The sequence below is a fragment of the Amblyomma maculatum genome, chromosome 2 (genome assembly GCF_055883805.1).
Source record: "Amblyomma maculatum isolate TAMU_Amacu chromosome 2, ASM5588380v1, whole genome shotgun sequence".
In the NCBI taxonomy this organism is placed as follows: domain Eukaryota; kingdom Metazoa; phylum Arthropoda; class Arachnida; order Ixodida; family Ixodidae; genus Amblyomma; species Amblyomma maculatum.
The window spans coordinates 91,143,447-91,166,475 of NC_139345.1; the positions used below are offsets into that span (position 1 = coordinate 91,143,447).

At 45.4% G+C, this 23,029-nt stretch overlaps 1 protein-coding gene across 1 annotated transcript in view; it reads right to left on the reverse strand.

Moving 5' to 3' along the window:
* Window positions 1–290: 290 nt before the first annotated feature.
* The window catches only part of U2af50 (U2 small nuclear riboprotein auxiliary factor 50), a 49,844-nt gene continuing 27,105 nt past the window's right edge, over window positions 291–23,029 (reverse strand). Inside the window, exons 6-11 of the mRNA XM_084594732.1 lie at window positions 18,575–18,713; window positions 14,107–14,186; window positions 6,386–6,508; window positions 5,278–5,367; window positions 4,956–5,186; window positions 291–1,059 (exon numbers count right to left, since the gene is read on the reverse strand). Coding sequence (XP_084450858.1) covers window positions 928–1,059; window positions 4,956–5,186; window positions 5,278–5,367; window positions 6,386–6,508; window positions 14,107–14,186; window positions 18,575–18,713 — 795 coding nt within the window. The 3' untranslated portion in view covers window positions 291–927. The remainder of the gene's footprint in view (window positions 1,060–4,955; window positions 5,187–5,277; window positions 5,368–6,385; window positions 6,509–14,106; window positions 14,187–18,574; window positions 18,714–23,029) is intronic.

Below are 23,029 nucleotides of genomic sequence, written 5' to 3' on the forward strand. Positions count from 1 at the left end.
TTCGCCCCGACTGCTGCAATTTCTAAGCAGAAACTGCTGAATGATGGTATGGTATGTTTGGTCGTCCCATGAAGCTCAGGCTACGAGGGACTCCGGATTAAGACCGTGCTTGGATCTTTACCCTTCACTGACATTGCACAGCACGAGTTCCTTTTTCTGTTTTACCTCCATCGTAGTGCAGCTCCAGTGGGCGGGTTTGAACCTCGGTATTCCAGCTTAACATTTTCTCATAATTGTTTACAGCAATCACACTGGCACCTGTGATAGTTTCCTAACAAAAAGGCCTCAAGACAGGCTTCAAAGCTTTATTTAATGTTTGCAGAGGACACAGCTACTCAGGCATGAAAGATTCCAGCACACAACTTTGAAATTAGGTGATATGGGAGAGGGCTTGGATCAACAGAGGGCAAACTAAGTGCTAACTGAAGATTTATCCATGATGATCATTAGGTCTTAGTTTTTTTTTTTCTTTCATTCGATAGTGCAAAGAATAACACATGAAGCTGATGTGATGTATAATGCAAGCATGTCGATAGAAGCATACACTGGTTGCTCATGACACGTACACTATAACAAATGAGGCCAAGAAAAACTATAAAAAGAAATGATGTCTCTTCTTGCTCATGCCTGTGTGTTGCAAGCTCCAGACCAAGCATGCTACAGAGACCAACAAGGGTACTTCCAGAATGGAAAAAAAAAAAAAAAAAAAAGTGCATCTGAGTTTGACGAGGCCAGATTAAAACCTGCGCGACTGGAGGAAGGCCTGTCATCTTGTTTTCCTCTGATGGATACTCATGGATAGGAGCTAGAGGGTATGGCACTCCCAAGATGTGGTATCCCAGGAGAGCACCGATGAAACATAAGTGCGGCCGTAGATGGAGAAAGGGCAGGGCAGAGAGATCAAGCTGCAGATGCGAGCTGGTTGGCTCAAAACTCTCGGCGGTGGTACTTGTCTGGGTCAAAGTAGGACGTCACAACCACACGGTTGCTGAACTTTCGACCTGTCAAGCTCTGCTGCGCCTTCTGGCAGTCAATGACAGAGTTGAACTCGACATAGGCCTGGAAGAGTACAAAAAAAAATTTGTGACAGTGTAGAAAACATCACTAAACCATTAACCTGACCTACAGAAGAAAAAGGGGAGGAGGTGGGAAATCTTTTAAATGTGTTTTGTAGCCTTTAAGGTTTTTTTTTTACAATATGTTTCTGCTAATCTGTGCCTTTATCAACTGACAGGGCTCTAGGAATATTTTTCTTTACATTTAGACTAAATTCAATAGAAATGCACAGTCTTAATCGGTTGCTTTAGGCTGATTTCAAATATGTAATCACTTTCTGTAATGTGAATATTGTAAAAAAAATTTGACATTTTAACTCTTCCATTTACAAAAACAAGAAATAAATCACTAAACAAAAAACTATTAATGTGCGGCTAGCTAGTATAGAGAATAAAGAATTGAGTAGGAATGACTTTTTGAATTAAGGCCATATTTATTATTTTATAACTTATTGAACTTTAATGTAAGGAAAAATGATTAATGATCCATTTAAATTAAGGTGCTAAAAAAAATAGCAAGAAAAATGAAAAATCTGCTCCCAACATTGGATGGCATAATCACTCAGCAGCATGCTGCAATAAAAGTAGTTCCTTTACTTGCTCTAGATGTGGAGATATACTCCTTCTAAACAAGCAAGCTGTCAAAATTTTTTGTGAAATCGAGAAAACATGAACAGAGATGGGATTTACACAGCTCGTCTGCACCTTATAAAGTGGAATTAATGACCCACACCCTAGGGAGTAAACAAATTATGGTGTCACTCACTCAATGAAAAAGTTAACTTGTCGAAGGCCTGGCACATATTTCGAGCTATCCTTGGACGCAAGAAGCCGATTTCCCCTGCCCAAAGTATGGCCCTGAAATTGAACGTCTCCCCGGCAGAGTTAGCTATACAAGCAGGGAAGGTATTTTTTCCCCAACCTGAAAATGCGGATGCCTTGCCTGCGGACTCCTTCAGGTACATTAAACGAATACGACGTTCCCTTCACATTAGACGAACTGGAGGCAGCACTTTACGACTCCAATCACAATAGCGCCCCAGGACCGGACGGTATAAGCTACTCAACACTTCTGAACCTTCCCAAGTCACACAAACTTGCCCTGCTGAAAGAGATTAACAAATACTGGGCCGACGGTGATCTTCCTCTTGCTTGGAAGAAGTCAGTGGTAATACCAATTCCAAAACCTGGCAAGCCAAGTCGAGCATTACAAGACCTCAGGCCGATATTGCTGACGTCCAACCTTTGTAAGGTCATGGAACGTATGGCTCTAAGAAGACTTGAATGGTACTTAGACAAGTACAACGTCCTGTCTCCTATGCAAGTAGGTTTTCGTCGAGGGCTCTGCGCCCAAGATATTCTCAGAAGGCTTCATAACGACGTTCTCGCATACCCTAGCAGCGCACAGCTCCGAGTGGTTGTTGGGGTCGACGTCAAAAAGGCGTTTGATTCCGTGCCCCACTCGACCATACTTCGCCGGCTCCAGGAAGTGGGGATAGGCGGCAACCTGTACCGCTTCGTGAAAGCCTTTCTTGCAGAAAGAACCTTTTCAGTAATGGTTGGAGATACTCAGGGTGGTTGGCAACGCAACCAAACAGGTGTCCCCCAAGGCGCTGTCTTAACACCGGCTCTCTTCAATATAGCTATGTCAGGTCTCCCGCCAATGCTGTCGTTGATACCCGGTCTCAATTTCGCCGTGTATGCGGACGATACAACGCTGTGGACCAATTCAGGGTCCCCTGCAGAGCAAGAACAAGCCCTACAGGCAGGCCTCAATGCCGTCCATGAATACATCGAGAAGTGGGGAATGAAAACCTCTCCGGAAAAAACCGAGTACGTGGTTCTCATAAACGGCCCGCGGGTACGAGCCGAGGCAGAACGCAAACTTATCTCTCTTCATTTAGGGCACTCGGTTATTTGACGGAAACCAACAATCCGTATACTAGACATGCTTATTGACGAGGATGGAGGAGCCAAAAGCTGGCTTTATAACACGATGCTTAGCTGTCATCAGGCTTTACACCTAATGCGCCGCGTCTCTGCGCGTGGATGGGGAATCAAGGAGGTGGGGCTCCGTCAGATGGCATTAGCACTCATAACATCGAAAATCCTGTACGCATATCCGTACATGCGACTTAACGCGACACAACGCCTTCAGCTTGAGCGAATCAATCGCAAGGCGATGCGCTTAGTTACTGGTCTGCCACAGTACTGCCCAGTAGTAAACCTACACGCATGCAACAATATTAATGCCCTTCAGGATCTGGCAGAGCAGCAATCGCAAGCCCAGCGAGCCCGTCTCTCCACAACGGCGGCTGGCCGACAGATCCTGCAGGCATTAGGCTACAACGTTGACAATTTAGAGCCACTTTCGTCCGCCGCCCCACCATGGGAGTTGATTGACTTAGTAGATGGTATACCATTACCAAAGAATATGAGTTCGGCTAATCCTCAAAGGCGCAAAGCTGCCGCTAAACGTCATAGGAAGATGTCACACAAGCTAGCCCAGGAAGGAACTATCCAACTATACACAGACGCCGCTCAGTTTCAACACTGCGCAGCTATAGCTTGTCACGACTCTGTGTCAGGTACCTCGGTAGTTCAACGGCTTTCCGAGGAACACACTGTTACCAATCTCGAACTCATTGCCATACGACTTGCCATTACTTGAATAGTAGCAAGACAGGATCGGGCTCTGTGCACCTACCATGTTTACACAGATTCACAAGCAGCGTACACTGCATGCCGCGCAGGGGGAGCAGACTATGCCATTCTGAACACTATTCGAACACAAGCCCGTCGCCTGAGAGAGGAGGGCTACACCTTAATAATCAAATGGATTCCTGCACACGAAGGAATCACTGGAAACGAAAAGGCACACCAGGCAGCGCGCGCAGCAGCTCTTTCCGCACCTTTGCCTGGATCCACATTTGTTTCCGCTTCGTGGCCCCTTGAGGACGTTACGCATCCGTCGTCGCCTCATATGGACAGGGCAGAGACATGGCATCAAGCACAACGCTATCGTCGAAGCATACTCCAGCACTTCGTCAACCCTGAGCAACTATATCGCCGCCCCGATAGCTCATTCCGGAGAGTGGAGGCAGTACTCCTTCGCCGAGCCCAAACTGGTCAGCTTCTGTCACCCGCGAAGCTGCACCTCATAAACCCGCAGGTATACCCTTCTCCTCAGTGCCCGACATGCCCGGCCAGAGGCACGGCCGAACATCTCCTGTGGAGCTGCCCTACTTTTGACGCAGTACAAGAGAGAGCACTCAAGTCCCTGGGCGGGCTTCAACCTGCAACCCTGCAGGCATGGGTCGATCCCCCATCGCACATCGGGCTATCAGACGCAACCCGGCTCTGGCGAACTTTTCTTTCTTACTTCAAGGAAGAAGAAGGACCAGGCCATTACTTCGCGGAGTCGACCTCGGGACGGCCCTACCTCGAGGAAAGAAGTGGACACCGGTCCCTCATATCTATCCCAACCTTCACCCCCACCCATACCCTCACCCCACCTTTAACCGCTCCCCCACCCCTACATCCATGAAGCAACTTAGTTCTGCCGCAAGGTAAACGCCTACCGTAAGCAGAAATAAAGACATAATAATAATAATAATAATAAAAAAAAATTATGTAGGAGATGGGATGTAGATTTCCAAAATGTCATTTTCAAAAAGGTTGCTTTTCGTGATTATCGGCTCATCAAGAGCCCTGCCCCCTTAAAGGAGGCACTTTTTACGTAAAGTGAGTGGAATTCTTTAGCACATCAACCAAAGTTACATTTTTTCTCCCCCAGTATAGACAAGGTGGCATTCACTTTACTACATATTGATAGCAAATGTTAACCATGTTAACGAGTGTGGAGGGCCAGCAAAGACATGCAGAAAAGAAAAGAGTCACCTTTCCACACCCGGGCACCTCGACACCATCTATTGGGCGTGGAATCTCGATACTCTTGACGACACCGTACTTGTTGCACTCTTCGTGGATGTCTTCAAGGATGTCCTCATACTCCTCCTCATCCTTGAGCTCTTCTGGGCACACAAGGTTCATGAGGCAGAGCACCTCCGTGGGAGGGCCTGCACCTCCCTGCAGCTGCAGACCAGGAACCTGAATCTGCACTGGGGCTTGCTGCAGAAAAGGGAGACAGAAGGGCATCAACAGCTTTTCTGGAAGGAAGGGAGGGGGGGCTGCAAAAAGCAATAAGCACCGAACTACTCACATTCATTTGACTGTTCTTTGCACCAACACTCGCTCTTTGTACAATCAGTTTTTTATCGCCAAGCTGCATTCCATTGAGTCCCATGATAGCCTGTAGTGTGAGGAGAAAAAAAAAACTTCACCACAGGGCCAACCTGCTGCAAAAATGAATCGTAATTATAAAGCATCTTCCTTCTTAATGCTTGCCTCATTATTAATGTACAAAGCATTTTCGAAGCAGCTGACATGACACTTCGGCACATTTAGTCAATGAAGGTCAAGCAGCTATCATTTTGGTCATCTAATGCTCACTGTTTCCCGGATCATTTATTTATAAGTATTCTGTACACATACATGCCCAAAACGTCATTGAATCAAGGTTTTGCTACAGAGGGGTTCTAGAGGCAACACAGCAGCAAATGAACAGAGCATAAATGCAGTACTGTATGCACCGTTAACTTTTAAACCACAGGCTGCAACACACACACACACACACACACACACACACACACACACACACACACACACACACACACACACACACACACACACACACACACACACACACACACACACACACACACACACACACACACACACACACACACACAAAAAAAATATTCCAGGACATGGCTACTGCAATGTTAAGAAAGGCAGAAGGAATTTCAAGGTCGTACATCACAACTATGTGTTCCGAATATTGCTTGCCTGAGTGTGCTGTGCTTCTCTTCATGTCCAAGCATGCACATATATAAATGCTATCAGAGCATATACAAGAAGTGTTTGTAATCTTTTAGTGCGCTCTTCAAAAAAGCACGAAAGGGTATGGCAATCCTTTGTGTTTCCTCAGGGGCCTCTACTTTCACATACCTGGTGTTTAAAAAATGGCTGGTATTTAGCAATAACCAAAATGAGCATCACTAATTTGGCACTCCAGCTTGCCTTGCTTGGATTGTCAACACTTAAGCAGTTTTTTCCAGTAACTAGCACAAGGTCTCCCTGGCTCCTATTACAATGGAATAGAAGCCAAGGAGGGTGAATTCTTTCCGAAGAGTAAATGCACTCTAAACACACACACACACACGCACACACAAAGTACAAAAAAGCTAACACAAAGCTGCAGTACACACCTGATCTGTTGTGGAAACCTCAACATACTCGCAAAACGCGTAACCCTTGGAGAGTCCAGTAGCGCTGTCTTTCACAAGATTGAATGCACGCAGCTGTCCGAATGACATCAAAAGCTCCCTCACCTGTGGGAAGGCAAAAGTAGCAAGGCAATGAGCGAGAAACAAAATGCATGCACTGCAAAGGGCTGAACAATGCTCCGCAAACAATGCACAATGCCGCACCAGGATGGACAAGAAAACACTGCTTTGCCCCCAAAAAGTGGTCATCACATATAAATTGCCCGATTCGAGTATTTCGCAGAGGGCACGAAAGGCAGACAATGCTCACAAAAACAAACTGAAGCCCAGCACAACGCAAGGCCCTCATTGCAAGAATGCAAATATAATACAATAGGCCCAGATTAGCCAACTTCTGTGCTGTTCAAGTAGAACTGCACAAGCTATGTTCTGGACAAATATACTGGATTATTTTTATATCTACTACAGAGTAAATCCTCCACATTTACAAACAACCTACTCTGGTTCAGGGCCAAAAGCAGTGCTTTCTTGACAAGAAACCAGCTACCACGTCAAGGCCAAAGAATACCCATACAGAGAAAATATTGCCAGGTGGGTGTCACGCAGCTAGGAGCATTGCAACCAAGTGTTCCAGTGAAACAAGGCTAGTTAGGTACTTGCTGACACTTCTTCATGCAAGTACAAAAAGGATACTTGCAAGAAAAAAGTTCCCCTTTAGAAGGTACTGTCAAAGCCAATTAATCAGTGACAGAAGTTAAGAGAACTGGTATTTCAAAGAGTAGTTAGTTGAAACTATCACCCGTCACAATGAAATGAGCATTAATGAAGTTCCCATCCCTCTACAGAAGCTGCCAATCCTGCTCAGTTTCCTTTTATGAATGACGTACAGTCGTGCCTTGTTAATACCAACACTTTGGCTCCTCGGCAACTGTCCATGATGCAAATGTGTAGCAATGAATGGTAAAAATCTTATGTGCATCTATAATCAGGAAAGGAAAATCATATCCGATTAAGTGAGGTTGAAATTACAAGGCAATTCTGGAAACCACGAGCCCACTACCCGGGTCACTATTATACTTTAAATCTTGTGGTACAACACGGCACATCTAGTTGTCTATGACAAGCTTGATTATGATATGTAATGGATAATGAATTCTACGACAACTGCTTAAATCACATGAACCATTGCTGAATATCAGCACTTAGTCAGTTGGAAGCTGCTAAATGTAACCTTTTACGTGACAAAAGAACTTTCTTCAGACTCATTCATGATACTGAAAATAGCAAGGTCATCTCATCGGCTCAGCAACTTCACACTGTAAAGCATGAAACCATTAAAGAAAAAGGCCATCACTCAGTCATTTCCACCATTCAATTGCATTCCTTTGTCTCGCACAAATATGCTGAGAACAAAACATCTGTATGGAGCAGTAGAGATTTTACTCTCATTGCTGTCCATATTAATGCAACAAAGGCACATAGGCCCTAACAGGCTCTATGCATTTTAGAGTTGTTCATTGTTCTGTACAGCAAGTTTCCATATTGAGACAAAATACATTGGAACCAAGATTGGCCTCCATATACACACTGCCCATAACTTGAGCTGTCCATATTAATGGTGGTAACATCAACGAGGCACGACTGTTAATTGCAAGCCAAATGCTTTATGTCAAAAAGTGAAAGCAGAATGCTCACAAGTGACGAAATCTGCGTTTACCACCCTTAATAGAGTTCCAGCAAGTAGATATCGGGCTGTGTACACAACATGCAGTTTCCAGAAAATAACATGGTTTCTAGGATATACAGTCAAGCTCTGATCATACAAATTTCAAAGGTGACTGCAAATTAGTTCAATGTATAACTGCAGCGACACACTGCCCACCCAATGTGCTGCAAGCAAACCCCCCCTAAAAGGCCTAATCTTATTAATCTTAACCTTATCTTAATCTTAAAAAGGCCTAATCTGCTTTGCATAAAAGTCACAGTGGACTGTTCATTGGAGGCAGCCCCATTATCAATAAGACTGCTTAATCATGTTGCCAGTGGACTATGAACAGAATAACTGCTGATTAAAACTAAGCTAGAGTTGGTAAATTGAATGCCTTCAAGCAGATTGTCAATTCAAGTAACAGACACAGTGAGGTTATAGTTAGGTTTGCTTCACCGCACGACTACAACCTGGTGCAGAACATGATCACTGAAGATCAAGTGTGTTGTGTTGGGTTTTATGGCACATAAGCAGCTGACACTATCATGTACCAAACAGAAGGTTGAAATGCTGCTTGTGTTAAAAACAGACTAAGGCTTTTGCCATCTAGGGTTTGTTAAAGACCTTTGCTTCTTTTATTAGCCTAAAAATACAAAAGCAATTAACAACATTTTAACCAAAGATAAATGCTGGGTGAAAAGTACTTCGATAAAACATGGTGCTGGGCTAGTTGAAGATTCATACTTGGAACCAAGACAGCGCAAAAAAGGACAACTACAGAAGAGGACAACACGACAGAAAGAAAGAGTTCTTTGTGTCGTGTCCTTGTCTGTGTAGTTGCCAAGTTACCAAGTGTAGTTGTCCTTTTTGTGCAGCCTTCATTCCAAGTATTGGATAAAAAGGGATGTGCTCACTGTAAAAGAGTAAAATGCTTTTTCCTAGAAAATAAAATGCGGCCTCTGAGAGCTGATCTCCATGTTTTGCACAGGAGCTCGTCTTGTTATGCCAGTAATAAGTTGTGTGTAAGGTATGCGTACTGTGCAAGAAGAAGTTATGGTGTGTACATAATTTCTCCCAACATGCGCTTTCTCAAGTTATGGCGTGGCTGCATGCCTTGAGAGTCGAAGGCCACGCAGGTGACCGATGCCATGCAAAAGAAGTGCTAGGAGAGATTTATTAGGAGAAGCTTCATTTGCAGGGGCACAGCATGCAGTTCGGTATATTAAATAATTTGGTTTGGTCTGGTTTGTGGTGCTTAACGTCCCAAAGCGACTCAGGCTATGAGACTCAGTAGTGGAGGGCTCCAGAAATTTCGACCACTTGGGGTTCTTAAACGCGCACCGACATTGCACAGCACACAGGCACTTTGCTTTTCGCCTCCATCGCAAAGCAGCCACTGTGGCGGTATATCAAATGACAGAAAAAATTGCACTTCAATAAACTGCGTGACTAATTCTAAATATCCAAGCTTGACTGTACTTTGAAACCCTAAAGGAAGCAGTGATGGCGGGGGAATGAATGCGACAAGGCCAGTTTCGCAAAGAGAACAGGGCTATTAAAAAATAAGGGTGCAAATACTCGCCTGCTTCATGACCCCACCTGGCATTCAGGCGAATGAAATTTTATTTTAGTCGCTGCCCCCCTAAAAAAACTTTTGCAGCTACGAAAGCCCCAGAGAGTTTTGCTTGGCTACGTTATTACAGATTGCCGAAGCATCATTAAAAAAAAAAAATACTTGCAAAGTACAAATATGGATGGCATCTACACTTATGACAAGTGTAGTGTTCCAGAAATGTGAGACACAAGACAGAGTGCTACTAATGCGGCAATGTGCCATTGAGGCTATCAGACAGACAGACACACACACACACACACGTCCCCTGCCCTCTGTATGCCTCCAGAGTCCCGGTCCTGGGAAAGCGATTGGAGACAGTAAATCTGAAGAGAGATACATGTGCGTACAATAAAGCACTACAGCCAACACTAGCAGAAAAACCATTAATTGGCAGAAAGCTGAGAATGCACACATGTCCGCAATGCCCCAATGTAAGGGGTGTGCGAATATCTAAAAATTGTGAAGAATGAATCAGGCGTCCTTCCATTCAATTATTGTTAACGAATTAAACAGTAAACAATGAGTGCTGAAAATATTTCAAAACAAATCAAACAAGTTCCTAAGTATTCGAATCGTCTTCAAATAATTGGCAGGAGGATCGAATAAGGGGCTGCCAGACTTTTCGGCGCTGGCTGTTCCCAGGAATTCCCGGGTTGCACTTAAATCTGCTTAGGTGCAGTAATGCGAAAGCACGGAGACTTCTGTCACGCCGCCTCGTGGATTTGCCCAACACTACGCTAGTGAACCTTGGCAGCACTCTGCCAGATGGCGTATATGTATGGTGTATTACCTAGGTTAAAGGGACATTGAAGACAATTTTCATGTTAGCAGAACCAGATAGTACAATATTTCGTGACACTGCTGTCACTTGCCCGGCAGCAAAAGATGCATTTATTGATGACATATTGCGATAAGAAGTTGAGCAGTTTTCTTTTTCCCTGCCGGTTGAAATCAAACAGTTAAACCCAACTACATAGTTGAATAAAATGACGCCGACCATGATGTAATAGAGACTCCATGATTGCTGGCCCGCGGCGAGCGGTGTGATCTAGTAGCAGCCGATATGAAAGCATGAAAGCTACTGCCGGTCGCTTGCACCAGCTATGAATCCAGTTTCTGAATCAGACAACGACTGAAGTTCTCGCAGCGACCACTGCCCCACACTTCGATGGCTTTTGCGGGCTGAAGCGCGTGGCGAAACATGATCTTCCTAAGAGCACTTAGCTGCTTAAGCTGAATGTCAAAAACAAAACTATGACAGTACACCTGCGCCTGAACATCACCGAAACTAAAAACAAGGCCGCCTGTGACGCCGCCAAGTATGTTTCTCCAAGCACTGTCCCATTTAGATTGCCTTTTCGCAATCGTCTCCACGTGATAAAAGCATGTTATGTTGGAGACAAAACCTACTACTCGATTAAAACCTGCAGCGTAATTAAAATTTGTCAGCCTCAGAGATTTATTGTGCATCACGAGACTCACAGTTGCGAGCTTCGGCCATTTCGGTTGTAGCGGCAGTACCTGTATCTCTATTTTTGCTCTTTTCTACCTTGCTAGAACTTTGTTTTTAGCAACAGTGGTCTCTGTGCTCAGGAACTGGTATTTCATCGATGCAAACCCACTTAACTTTTCTCTTCAGTGTCCCTTTAGATGGAGCGCTGCAGATGGAACTCCATGAAGACAGCGATATTCACAGCACAGCGCGAGAATGAGCTGCAGCTTTACTTGGGGCATGATTGGTTATGGGTATGTCCTCTCGCGCCTGGGCAAAGCTGACCTGTTTATTCTGGCGAGGGTTCGAAACCCAGTGGTGGAAATTTTTTTTCTTCATTGACAGTTGGCGCGGACGTGCTCTATCCACAGATCCTGTTCACGCCACTCATGAGCCAAGAAATGCCTTCGCATTAAAACAGGACCCACACAGATGCCTCATACCAATAAGTATGGGCAGCATCAAGGGTTCAACACCAGAATGCTGTCATTCCCTGCAAGCCCTTGCAAACCCTTGATGCTTATTTTGGAAGTCATGGCGCATATAAAACTGACATCTGCATTTGTCCCGAGGTGTGTCTCTTTTATTCTCTCCCATGATAAAACAAAATTAATTTGCCTCTAACTTTGCCAGAAGTCAGAGTTAGCATAAAGACTGTGTTGCGACTCTTAGTGGAGACAAGAGATGAGTATTGACAGCTACAGCTTTCACTCGAAGTTACAGCACCGTACCACAGCACCACTGCTGGTGCCTGAATTTTGCACAACTGCCTGTCCTGTACAAACACTCACACATGTAGCAAATATTAACACAAAATTTGATTTGCTGCACATTTTGCACAATCTGTATTCAATTTTGTTCAGAAAAGTACCCTTCGCACACCCCTACCCAATGTGCATGTTCCGTTCTTTTACTTAAACTAAGTTCTCGTGGCAAGTGCCCTCACCCAAAAGCCACAGACATTTGCCTTCTAGGGAACTGTACTCCCCTATGCGACTGAAACGTGGAGGCTAACAAAAAGGGTTCTACTTAAATTGAAGACAACACAGATGGCACGGAAGATGGTAGCCGCAATATTAACACTGGGCATTTCAAGAGAAAAGAAGCGTGCAGAGTGGGTTAGAAAAATAATTTTAGTTGATGACATTCTGAGGTAAATCAAGAAGAAGAAATGAGCATGGGCAGGGCATGTAGTGCGAAGAGAAGATGATCGATGGTTGAAAAGGGTAACAAGGGTAAGCAGGGGGCGGCAGAAAGTTAGGTGGGTGGATGAGGTTAAGTTTGCAGAGGCGAAGTGGGTGCAGCTAGCCCAGGACCGGGTTAATTGGAGGAATATGGGACAGGCTTTCACCCCGCAGTGGGTGCCCGGCTGATGATGATGATAAGCCTGAATTTCCCTGGGTCACAAGCGGACCACGTCAACCCAGCCAAAGGGCCTCGCAACTCGTGGCCAATTCTAAAGGCAAGCTGCTGGAACAAACAGAGGGCAGGTTCAGTGTAGTTCAGAGAAAACCGTGCGACAATTCATTTCAAAGGGCAGCAGTCCAAACTCCTGCCTGGCAACTATGACGGCAGCGCTGCTCGGGAGCACCGCCACCGACGATGCCATTACCGTCGCCTTTTTTTTTTTTCTCCTGCAAGAGGCCGTCCCCGACGAGAGCATAGCTTAAACTTGCCTGCCAGGGGCCTCACAATTAGTGGCGGGGGGGAGAGCAAGTTGTGTGCGATTCTCGAGATTTGGTTTATCAACTACGCAGAGGTAATCACCCTCCCAACCTTTGCTACGAATCCAAAAAAGAATGGGGAAGGAAAAAAAGAGAAAAAAAGAAGGAGGTGAATGAGTACAGAGTTTCTTCAACCATGGCTCTAGCACTGCCAAGCTAAGGCCACATAAACACACATACACAATGAAGACATGCACCACAAAATTGGAAATCCTCGCACATCACAGATAGCTAATGCTGCACTAATGCTTCACAGTTCTACAACCAATTTATAATTAACTCTTCATTGTTCAGCGATGTGCCCAATGAACAAAATACTGCTTGGACACTTTTTCATCGTGTTCCAAATCATGACTGAGAACAATGTGGGCACCATTAAGAAGGCCCAAATGACTGACTGCAAGGAACCATTTACAACCCTACATGTGTGTCTGTCCTTTTCACAGGACCTGACAAGTACTATGGGCCACTGGTTAGCAGAAGGAATAGCCTTGCGAAAATAATGTGGGAACTTTTGGTTTTAATCAGAAAAGAAATGAACTACAATTAAACAGCAGGCCTAACAAGGTGACATGAGTAAGCAGTCAAACCTTCTGCTACCCATCAGACGTACTTCAATGCAGATAGCATCAGGTCAATCCAAGCTTCCAATCCAACAAAACTACATAACCCCACATGGTTGAGCCTTTCATACTTACATATCCATGTTCCCAAGGTAGGGAAATTTGGCAACGTAAGAATGGAAAATGGACTTACAATCACTCACAAGACAAAGTCTTTGGTCCAAGCATTAATCAATACAAGGTTACAAATTGTTTACTGCAATCAGACACCACAAAAGGCAGGCAAAGAAGATAAAATTTCAGGAACAGCAAGAATGAGTGAATAACGAAATGGATTGCATGAGACAAAGCTGGGCCGGAACTCTGGCAAGCACAAATTCGGAGCATGCAGAATGACAAAGCAGGCGAGATATCGCAGTGTAAATTTAGTGCCATTTTTTTCCCGCTGGTAGAAAACAATAAAAAATTCATGCCAACAAGGTGGCAAGAGCTGACATCACAGAGTTGGTGCCCAGCTTTAAAAGGGGAACAGGAAACTAACAACACAAGAATGCACACACAAAATGGGAGAAAGTGAAAAAAAAACTGATGGCCACCATACCTGGTCTTCATTTAGATAGTTCGGCAATCCCCCAATGAATATTTTATGAGGAGAGTCCTGCACTACTGTTGAAATAACACCTGAAAGAGAACCCAAATCCAGTTGTCTCCCGCCCTCACCCACCAAAGAGTTCCTGGGGAAGAACAAAAGGGGGCAAAAGGCACTAGGGAGAAAGAAAAGGAAAGGGAAAGAAATCGGGGAAAAAAAAAAAAGAAAAAGAAAGAAAGACATGCGGCCACGGGCGACACTTTGGCTAGACAGACATCAATCCTGTTAGGACCAGCTAAATCTAACACCAATACAATGAAAACCAATACTGCTGGCCTGTCTCTTTTGCCAGCCACACTGACTGGTCACCGTTAGTTAAAAAAGCAAAGCCGAAAACAAAATGCAAAAGACTGCAAGAGTTCTTTAACAACAGCTGCCTAGATTAAAACAAGACCAGCAAGAGCATTCGCCATGCCAACGACTCTTCTCGCGAAATAACCGCTCTAAGGCATCTCAATCCCGCCGAGGCAAGGAGTACACGCAGAAGAGGCCTTGAGCACCAGCTGAAACTTGCCAGATGCCTTTCAGTGCTTTAAAAGTATTGTAATATGCCATGGCTGCAAGTAAAATGTGGTGGGAAAAAATAAAGAGATATCCAAGTGAGAGGGAGAGAAAAAGAATGCGTCTGCCCAGAGACTCCACTGATGCGGGGCTCGGACACCTGAAGGCTTCTAATGCCCCTTTTTTACCTAAAACTGCGCAGGAAAAAAAGGAGAAAAAGAAAATTTCAATTTTAAAATGAATTGAGACAAACTATGACATAAACTGAACGCTGAGCAAAACATTAGAAAAAAAAAAAATCAGATTTACCGCGACTGCGACAACCCTGTCAACACTGGGCTGACTGTCTGTCAAAGTGCTTAGACCATTAGACCAAACGCTAAAGAAATAGAGCTACGTCCATCACTCAAGTGTTTCACAATAACTTGCAGTCACAGCCAACTAACTACACAGAGATAATCACAGCTCATAGCTAAACTGCAGGATAATTAAAACTGATTACGGCACTAGCATAAGGAACTTACGCGGATTGACACATTACTACTTGGCATCTTGAACACAGTTTTTGAAGACCAATGTACTTGATTTCAAGCTCACAGCATGCAAAATCCTAACATTGACTCAGTTTGACTCAAAAATGTGCAATAAAGCCTTCCTGGATCAACATATTAACAGAAACCGACCACCCACACAATTTCCCAGATTGCACACACACCACTGTATGCCCAAAGTGCACGACGGACATGCGCGAAAGCAGAAAACATGCTGAGGAAAAAGAGGAAGGGAAGAAAAGCCCTCGCTGCTTTGTTCCTCTGTCACCCAAATAAAACCAATCCAGGCAATCACATCCAAAGACCACATTCAGCCTAGAGCACCTCACTTCCCTAAGAACACCATTTTCCATGCTGCCATACTGATAAAAAAAAAAAGTCAGATCCCATGCTCTCGCAACTATGAAGATGCGTCAAGGTCTCCTGGTGATGCGACAGAATGCTGCGACAGAATGCAATTACAGTAGGCTACTTAGTTGTCTGCTTTTACTAATACAGCAGAACCCCTTTAAAAGTCATCCAAACCAGCAAAATTCCTTACTATATCAATTGTTGGTGATGAGTCCTGAAGATGCCTGGTAATTAAATGGCTACTTATTAAACACATCTTGTTGCTTCATTAAAAAAAAAAAAAAAAGCGCCTCTAAAATACCTTTCATTTTTCCCTTATGGTGTAGCTGTAACTTTTTTCCCTCTACTTCTTGTCATTGCTGCCTCGTGGTATGAATGTTCAGCAGTTTCTTCCCTTCCCTATTTCTCGCTGCACTTTTACTCTCTTTTACTTTCTGAACGAACTGTGCTGCTTTCTTTCTATGTCTGTAGCTAGGTTGTTTTTTTTTGCCCCCTACGTGCTGCATGCTTTCCCTCACGGCTCCAAGGCCTGCGTAAGGTTGGCTTCTCCTCAGTGCTGAAAAGCCTAGTGGTAAAGCCATAAAAGAAAATGCCCGACGTTAATACTTTTATTATTATCATTTTTTTTTTCCCGATAAGGAAATATTTGCCTCTCGATCCTACGTAATGCGCCTGCGGAGATGCCAGTTCGTGGGAAGTACATCGCCGTGGCTGGGCGCGCTTTACTATACTAACAGATTTTTATGAAACATGTTTACTATAAAGGGGCAAATATGTACGGAAGATGAACTGGGACTTGTTTCAATTCACTATACCAGAGTTTCCAGTAGCTGGTTTCTACTGTACCAATCAATGTAATGGTGAACTGGCAAAAATGATGTTCTGAATGATTAAAAAAGCTGCCAACGAAGATTTTAACATTTGTTAGTTACTGTTGTACAGCGGCTCCTGAATTCTTCAATCTATTACACCCATTTGTGCGCACAACTTGGATGTCTTATTGAAAAACTACCTTCCCATGCTTGAAAAACCACACAGCAGGTTTGGTCAAGTAAGTGTCAGAGAGGGAGCCACACTTTCCAAAGCAGGCGCACAAAATCTGTGGAGCTCGTCATCCGTACTGTCTAAGGAAAGCGACATGGTCTCTCGAGACGACTGATTTTTCAACACTTACCAGTAATGGCGCAATGCAAAATTCTGATACCTACCCCCCCCCCCCCCCCCCTCAACTCTTGCACTATATCCGATCTTCCATCAGTGGCTAGAACGAAACTATGCCCTGTGCACGCTCTTCATTGTTGACTTAACCTCAGAGGTTGAAGGGGGCGGCGCGCGGCGTCGTTTCAGTCGATGGAATGGAATCATTACAGACTCGGTATTCTGTACCAGCTTTTTACCACAATCAAGTGAACAGACAATGCTTTAACGGCGTATGTGCCATGATGCTATCCATCAGTAAATGTCACAAGGAAGTTGTGAGGCGTAAGTTATTTTGGCACTGAAATACTATCTTCACTCATTCAAAAGTACCCCCACTTCTATGTGGTGGCAAAAGCTTCTAATTTATACTCAGATTGTCAATGCTGCAGTTGTGCTATTTTATTTATTTACAGATACCTTCCCAGGGTAGAATTGAAATTCTTTGCAATCATGTACTTCAATCCAAAATTTATTGACAATCAAGTCGCAATAATAAGTTATAAGAGAAAAGTTACACAAAGGCCACTTTTCACCACTTTCAAATGTGAGCGTAACTCCACAAAGTAGAAAAAGAGAGCTATGTTCAAAGACTGTCATAAGAACGAGAACTTTTTGGACCTTGCACCCTCCAGCAATTATATCCAGCTCTTCCAAAGTACGTTGACACTGTCATCAGGAGGCTTACACTAGAACTCTTGCTTTGTATGCAGATGTTTTCGCTTTTTTTTTTTTTATGAACTTTTTGGCCTCTTGTTTGATGAATTCGACAGGTTTTAATAAATGATAAACGAGATTACAAATGTGGCACAAAGCTGCAACTCACCAAAGCATTGGTATACGCGCACCTTATTGGCACAGCTGGTGTTCCAGTTTAAACTGCGCTGAAACTAAGGCAGAACCTACTGCAGCCATTACAAAGTAGGAAACAATGTTCTCCATAAGGCTCTTGGTGGAGAATCTGGGACAGAGAACTATCAATGCGATAAAACTAGGCAAGTACTGGCCTTGTCTTGCTGCTGGCGTGGATGCTAGGAGCAGTCGTAGATATGCATTCTATGATTTAAGCTGAAAAACTGGTTAAATTTATCCAATAAACCAATGCCAATCAACCCGAGCTGAATCTCTGTTATGAAGTCCATGACACAAAGAGTAACCTTACCCTGCACTTTCTCCAGGTTTTAGGAAACCTGCTTTGATATTTTTAAATTTTAGCTAGACATGAGCTCTTACACTATGTGACACTAAACAATCTGCACAACAAAATTTTGCGGCAGTCTTGAAATTACTGCACTGCTTTCGTGTGTGCCAGTTTTATATCCCGATATTTTGTCGCAGCATTGCTTAAGGGGGGACACGGGTCTTAAAACGCAATGCTTGGCAATTTTAACAAATAGCAAGAAATGTGAGCAAAACTAAAATGGATTCCACGATATAAGCTTGAGTCTACAGAGGTGCCTCGGTTGACGTAGTCTGTCACTGAAACCTACAAAAGATGCTCTTCAACCCCATGCAAGTCGCCAAACCAGGTTGCATGAGAACACAGCTAGACAAGGTTCCTTTCCAATTTTCTAATGTGTCAGAAAAAAAAAAAAAAAATCCTTAGGAGGTGCTGCAGCCACTGAATGACAGACGAACATTAACTTCCAAACAACAAGACTTCACTCGTTTGCGGTGCAAAAACTAGAGCCCTAGCTACTGTATCTGCTCCAACAGCTACCCCAGAGCGTTACTTTTTCTATAAGAAAAGACAATGAGGAGAGAAAAGACGAAGGAAAGGAGGGACAGCTCAGTGCTGCAGAGAGAGAGTAGGTACTCACCTGGGACAGCCACAGAGGGCGTCTCAGACATGCCAGGCATGGGCTGGTAATCGTGTGGCCGCCTGATCTTCAAGCTCTGTCCCTTGAAGTTGATGCCATCAAATGCCATAGCTTGAGTTGTTTCGTCAATTGATCGGAACTGAATGGAGCGAGGAAAAGAACACATTTGCTTGAAGCCACTGATGCACATGCGACTGTCTCATCCCGACGAAAAACATTTGTACACAGTTCAACCAGCACTTACTAGCCACCTCGCCAATCTGCCCCACTGGGAGATTTACCCAGGAGTTACCCAACGGACTGACCCGCCGAACTCCAGCGGCTTTTAAAATATACCAGGAACCTCGCATGCAAAAAGGGAATCATGAAGAGACACAGCCCGCTGTAGAGTAAAACAGTCTGCTGCAAACAAGATCAAACATTAGAAATTTTTGCTATGCATGCCAACGGAGGGGGGAGGGTGTCTACTAAACTTGCAGGCAGTTTCTAATGAGTCCTTTTTCACGAACCTAGTAGTAGCAGGCATTGCCAGCTCCAAAAACCCCGTCGCAGTAGTTTTGCGAAGAGTGTGGTTCAAACTGTTGGACATTCACCAGTAGCAGATGTAGGAGGATTACGCTGTACACCGATAAGAGGAATTCAGTTCTAGTTTCAGTTTCAAATCATCTTTGCCGATGAGACCCACTAATGTCGCACGTATCCCCATGTGTCAAATACAAAAAGTCCCCCTTTCTTGATGTCCCACGCAGCACGAAAATTTGGAAATATAAAAGTGCAAAAACGTTTGCAATATCTCTTGGGCTTCAACAGCCTCATGACTTAATTTAAGCACACAATATTTCCAACTTTAAACTGTGCATCGCATAAAGGCTGGCCTAGCTAACTCGAAACATACATGCAAGCAACTGCAACAGCAAACATAAGACGCAACAAACTGTCACAGCAGCTTTGGCTTGATTCGGCTTTGATCGGCTACTTGGCCAATGATGCCGATCTTGCTAGTGCGGCCGCTGATGGTGATGGTAGCAATTACGATGCAGCTGCAGGTCTCACGGTGACAGTTTCGTAAAAAGTATTCTTGCCGGCAAAACCAAGTTATTGGGAAATATAGGGGCAGCAGTCGTACAATGGGAAAGCTCGGTAAAAAAATCAGATTCGGGAGGACTGGCAGGTATGGTATTGTGAGCACTGTGTGGCGCTTCATCTTCCACACTGCTGAACGTGCTGCTTCATCTTCATCCTGCTCCCTCTTGTAGATACCCATCGTCATCGCGGAGTGTGTTTGGCTGCAGTGTGCGACCAAGGCTTCAGGTCTGTAATAAAGCCTGATTCCCCAAGTCCGACCTTCGCGTTACCTTACACGTGGTGGAGGTGCGCCTTGATTTCCCCGCTGCTTCGTCACCTGCATCCACCTGGAGCTTCGTTCTGGCCGCCGTTTGACCCCGACCACCATCGTCATGACACAAGAGGGCCACTCCGCTATTCCGGCTGCTACCAACTCGACTCCAGCTCCCCTTGCCACTTGGACTGTCAGTAGCCGTCAGCGCGACCCGCAGATGTTCGCCGGTCTCCGCGGCGACGACGCTGATGACTGGCTCGACAGCTACGACCGGGTCAGTGCTTTCAACCGATGGGACGATTCTCTTAAATTAATTAATGTGTCCTTTTATTTGACGGATGTGGCCAAAACGTGGTTTCTAAATCATGAGTCGACGATTCCGGACTGGGCTACCTTTAAACAAAAGTTACGCCAGATTTTCTGCGCTCCTACTGTTCGCACGGAGTCCGCCAAGAAGAAGCTAGAAGCCCGACTTCAGCGGCCTAATGAGACCTACACCTCTTATATAGAAGATGTACTTTCACTTTGTCGGCGCATCAATGACACAATGCCAGAGGCCGAGCGGGTTCGGCACGTCCTTAAAGGTATTGGGCCACTCGCCTACAACGCCCTGGCCGTGCAGAACCCTACCACAATCGATGCCATCATATCCACTTGTCAACGCCTTGACGAACTACAGTCAATACGCCTGCAGCCTGATCCCACTTCATTTGGTTTCACTGCCGAAGCTGACCTCCGTGTGCTTATTCGCGAATTAATTCGTGAAGAGCTCTCGGCTCAAGGTAATTTGTGCCGCCCTGCATCTGAGCCACATAATTCAAGTGCCGGCCTGCGTAGCATTGTTAAAGAAGAGCTGGCCTCAATGACCTATTCCCCGCCAACATCGGTCGCTCCTACCATTTGTCAGGTGCCAACGTACGCCCAGATCACGTCCTTGCCGCCCGCAGTTGGAGCGCCTACGCCACCGGCGCCTACCACTGCTCATGTCGCTGCATTGGCACCACCTGCCGCAGCGCCGACATACTACCCCAACTGGCGCCCAGCCCGCCCTGTGTGTTATTACTGCGGGTACCGAGGCCACATTTCCCGCTTCTGTCGTCGCAGGCTCCAGAATGAACGCCGCGGCTACGAATCATTTGAAGCAGACTACCCTCCTCGCTTTTCCGGCTCTAACCACCGTTCATTCCCCGATTATCCCCGACGTTCATCACCCCCGCCAGAAAGCCCCGCTCTGCCTGCTGGTTACAGGCCTTCAAGACGCCGTTCTCTTTCGCCTTTTCGCCGCTCAGCCTCGCCTCTCCGTCAAGCTTCTCTGACGACCCCCCGCCTGTCGGAAAACTGACCACTGCAGTTTTAGGAGGGAAAACTGCACTCTTCGGCCATCCCAAAAATCCTCCGGAACGTCCCTGGAATATTATTTTAGTGCGGGTTGAAGGATTATCTGTTGAAGCTTTGGTTGACACGGGCGCCGCTGTTTCTGTGATACACACTGACTTGTGCTCCCGCTTGCGAAAAGTGAAAACGCCTTATGATGGACCTGAACTCCGTGGAGCTAATGGTGCAATAATTCGGCCTTCTGCTAAGTGTACTGTGCGAGTTTTTGTTGACGATGTCCGCCACCATGTACAATTTGCCGTGATGTCACCGTGCGCTCACCCAATTATTTTAGGCTGGGATTTTCTGTCTGCCGCATCAGCCAGCATTTCGTGTCGCGACAGGATCATTTACATGAACGAGAGCGATCCGTCTTCTGAACATCCCGAGCCCCGTTATCGCCTGCTTGCCGCTACTAACTCAGTGTTGCCCCCTGGATGCGAACAACTTGTCGCGCTTACTTCTGCTGACATTGATAACGGAGATGTGCTAATCGTGCCTTCTGATCGCCATCTGACCCGCGGAATCGCGCTACCACCAAGTCTTGTTCGGTTTGAGCATGGCACAGCGCTTGTCGCTGCTTCGAACACTTCCCCAGAGCCCATTGTGCTGACTAAAGGGACATGTTTTCCTTGTGTCCTGGACATTCACCCGGTGTCCCTCACCACCCTTACCGCCCCCTCTTCCTCACCAGCAGCTTCTTCCGATGCTTCTCTCTGTGTTCTCTTTGGCACCATCAATCCTGACCTTCCTGCGACTCACCGCCAAGCTTTGCAGGAATTACTTCGAAAACACCAAGCCTCCTTTGATGTCACTTCTCCGACCTTGGGCCGAACGTCTTCTGCACAGCACCGCATTATTACAGAAGGTACTTCTATTGTTAGCCGCCGCCCTTACCGTGTTTCCTTATCAGAACGTAAAATCATAGAAGATAATGTGAATGATATGCTCCGGCGAGACATTATTCGGCCATCAGCTAGCCCCTGGTCATCTCCGGTCGTCTTGGTCAAAAAAAAGGATGGGTCCGTGCGTTTTTGCGTTGATTACCGCGCACTTAACAAAGTCACTCGAAAAGATGTTTACCCTATGCCACGAATTGACGACTCCCTCGACTGTCTTCAGGGCGCCGAATATTTCTCCACTTTGGATTTGCGTTCCGGTTACTGGCAGATACCGATGCACGAAGCCGACAAAGAAAAAACAGCATTCGCTACTCCCGATGGGCTTTACGAATTCAATGTCATGCCTTTTGGACTTTGTAATGCCCCCGCTACGTTTGAGCGCATGATTGACACTGTTCTTAGAGGACTTAAGTGGAAAACATGCTTGTGCTACCTGGACGACATAGTTATTTTCTCTGCGACTTTTTCTGATCATTTATGCCGCCTTGATCAAGTATTAACGTGCCTGGCATCCGCCGGTCTCCAGCTGAACACAAAAAAGTGTAATTTCGCCAAGAAAGAAATCAAGATCCTGGGCCACCTCGTCAGCCGCGATGGCATTCGACCCGACCCTGACAAGCTTGCTGCAGTTTTGAACTTTCCACGCCCTCAGCGGACTAAGGAACTACGCAGTTTCCTTGGCCTGTCTTCGTACTTTCGCCGTTTCATTCGAAATTTCGCTACCATTGCTGCACCGCTCCACCGCCTCCTTACAGACCGTACTACTTTCAATTGGTCCGAAGAATGCGAAAAAGCTTTCCAAACCCTAAAGAATGCCCTCACTTCGGACCCTGTTCTCGC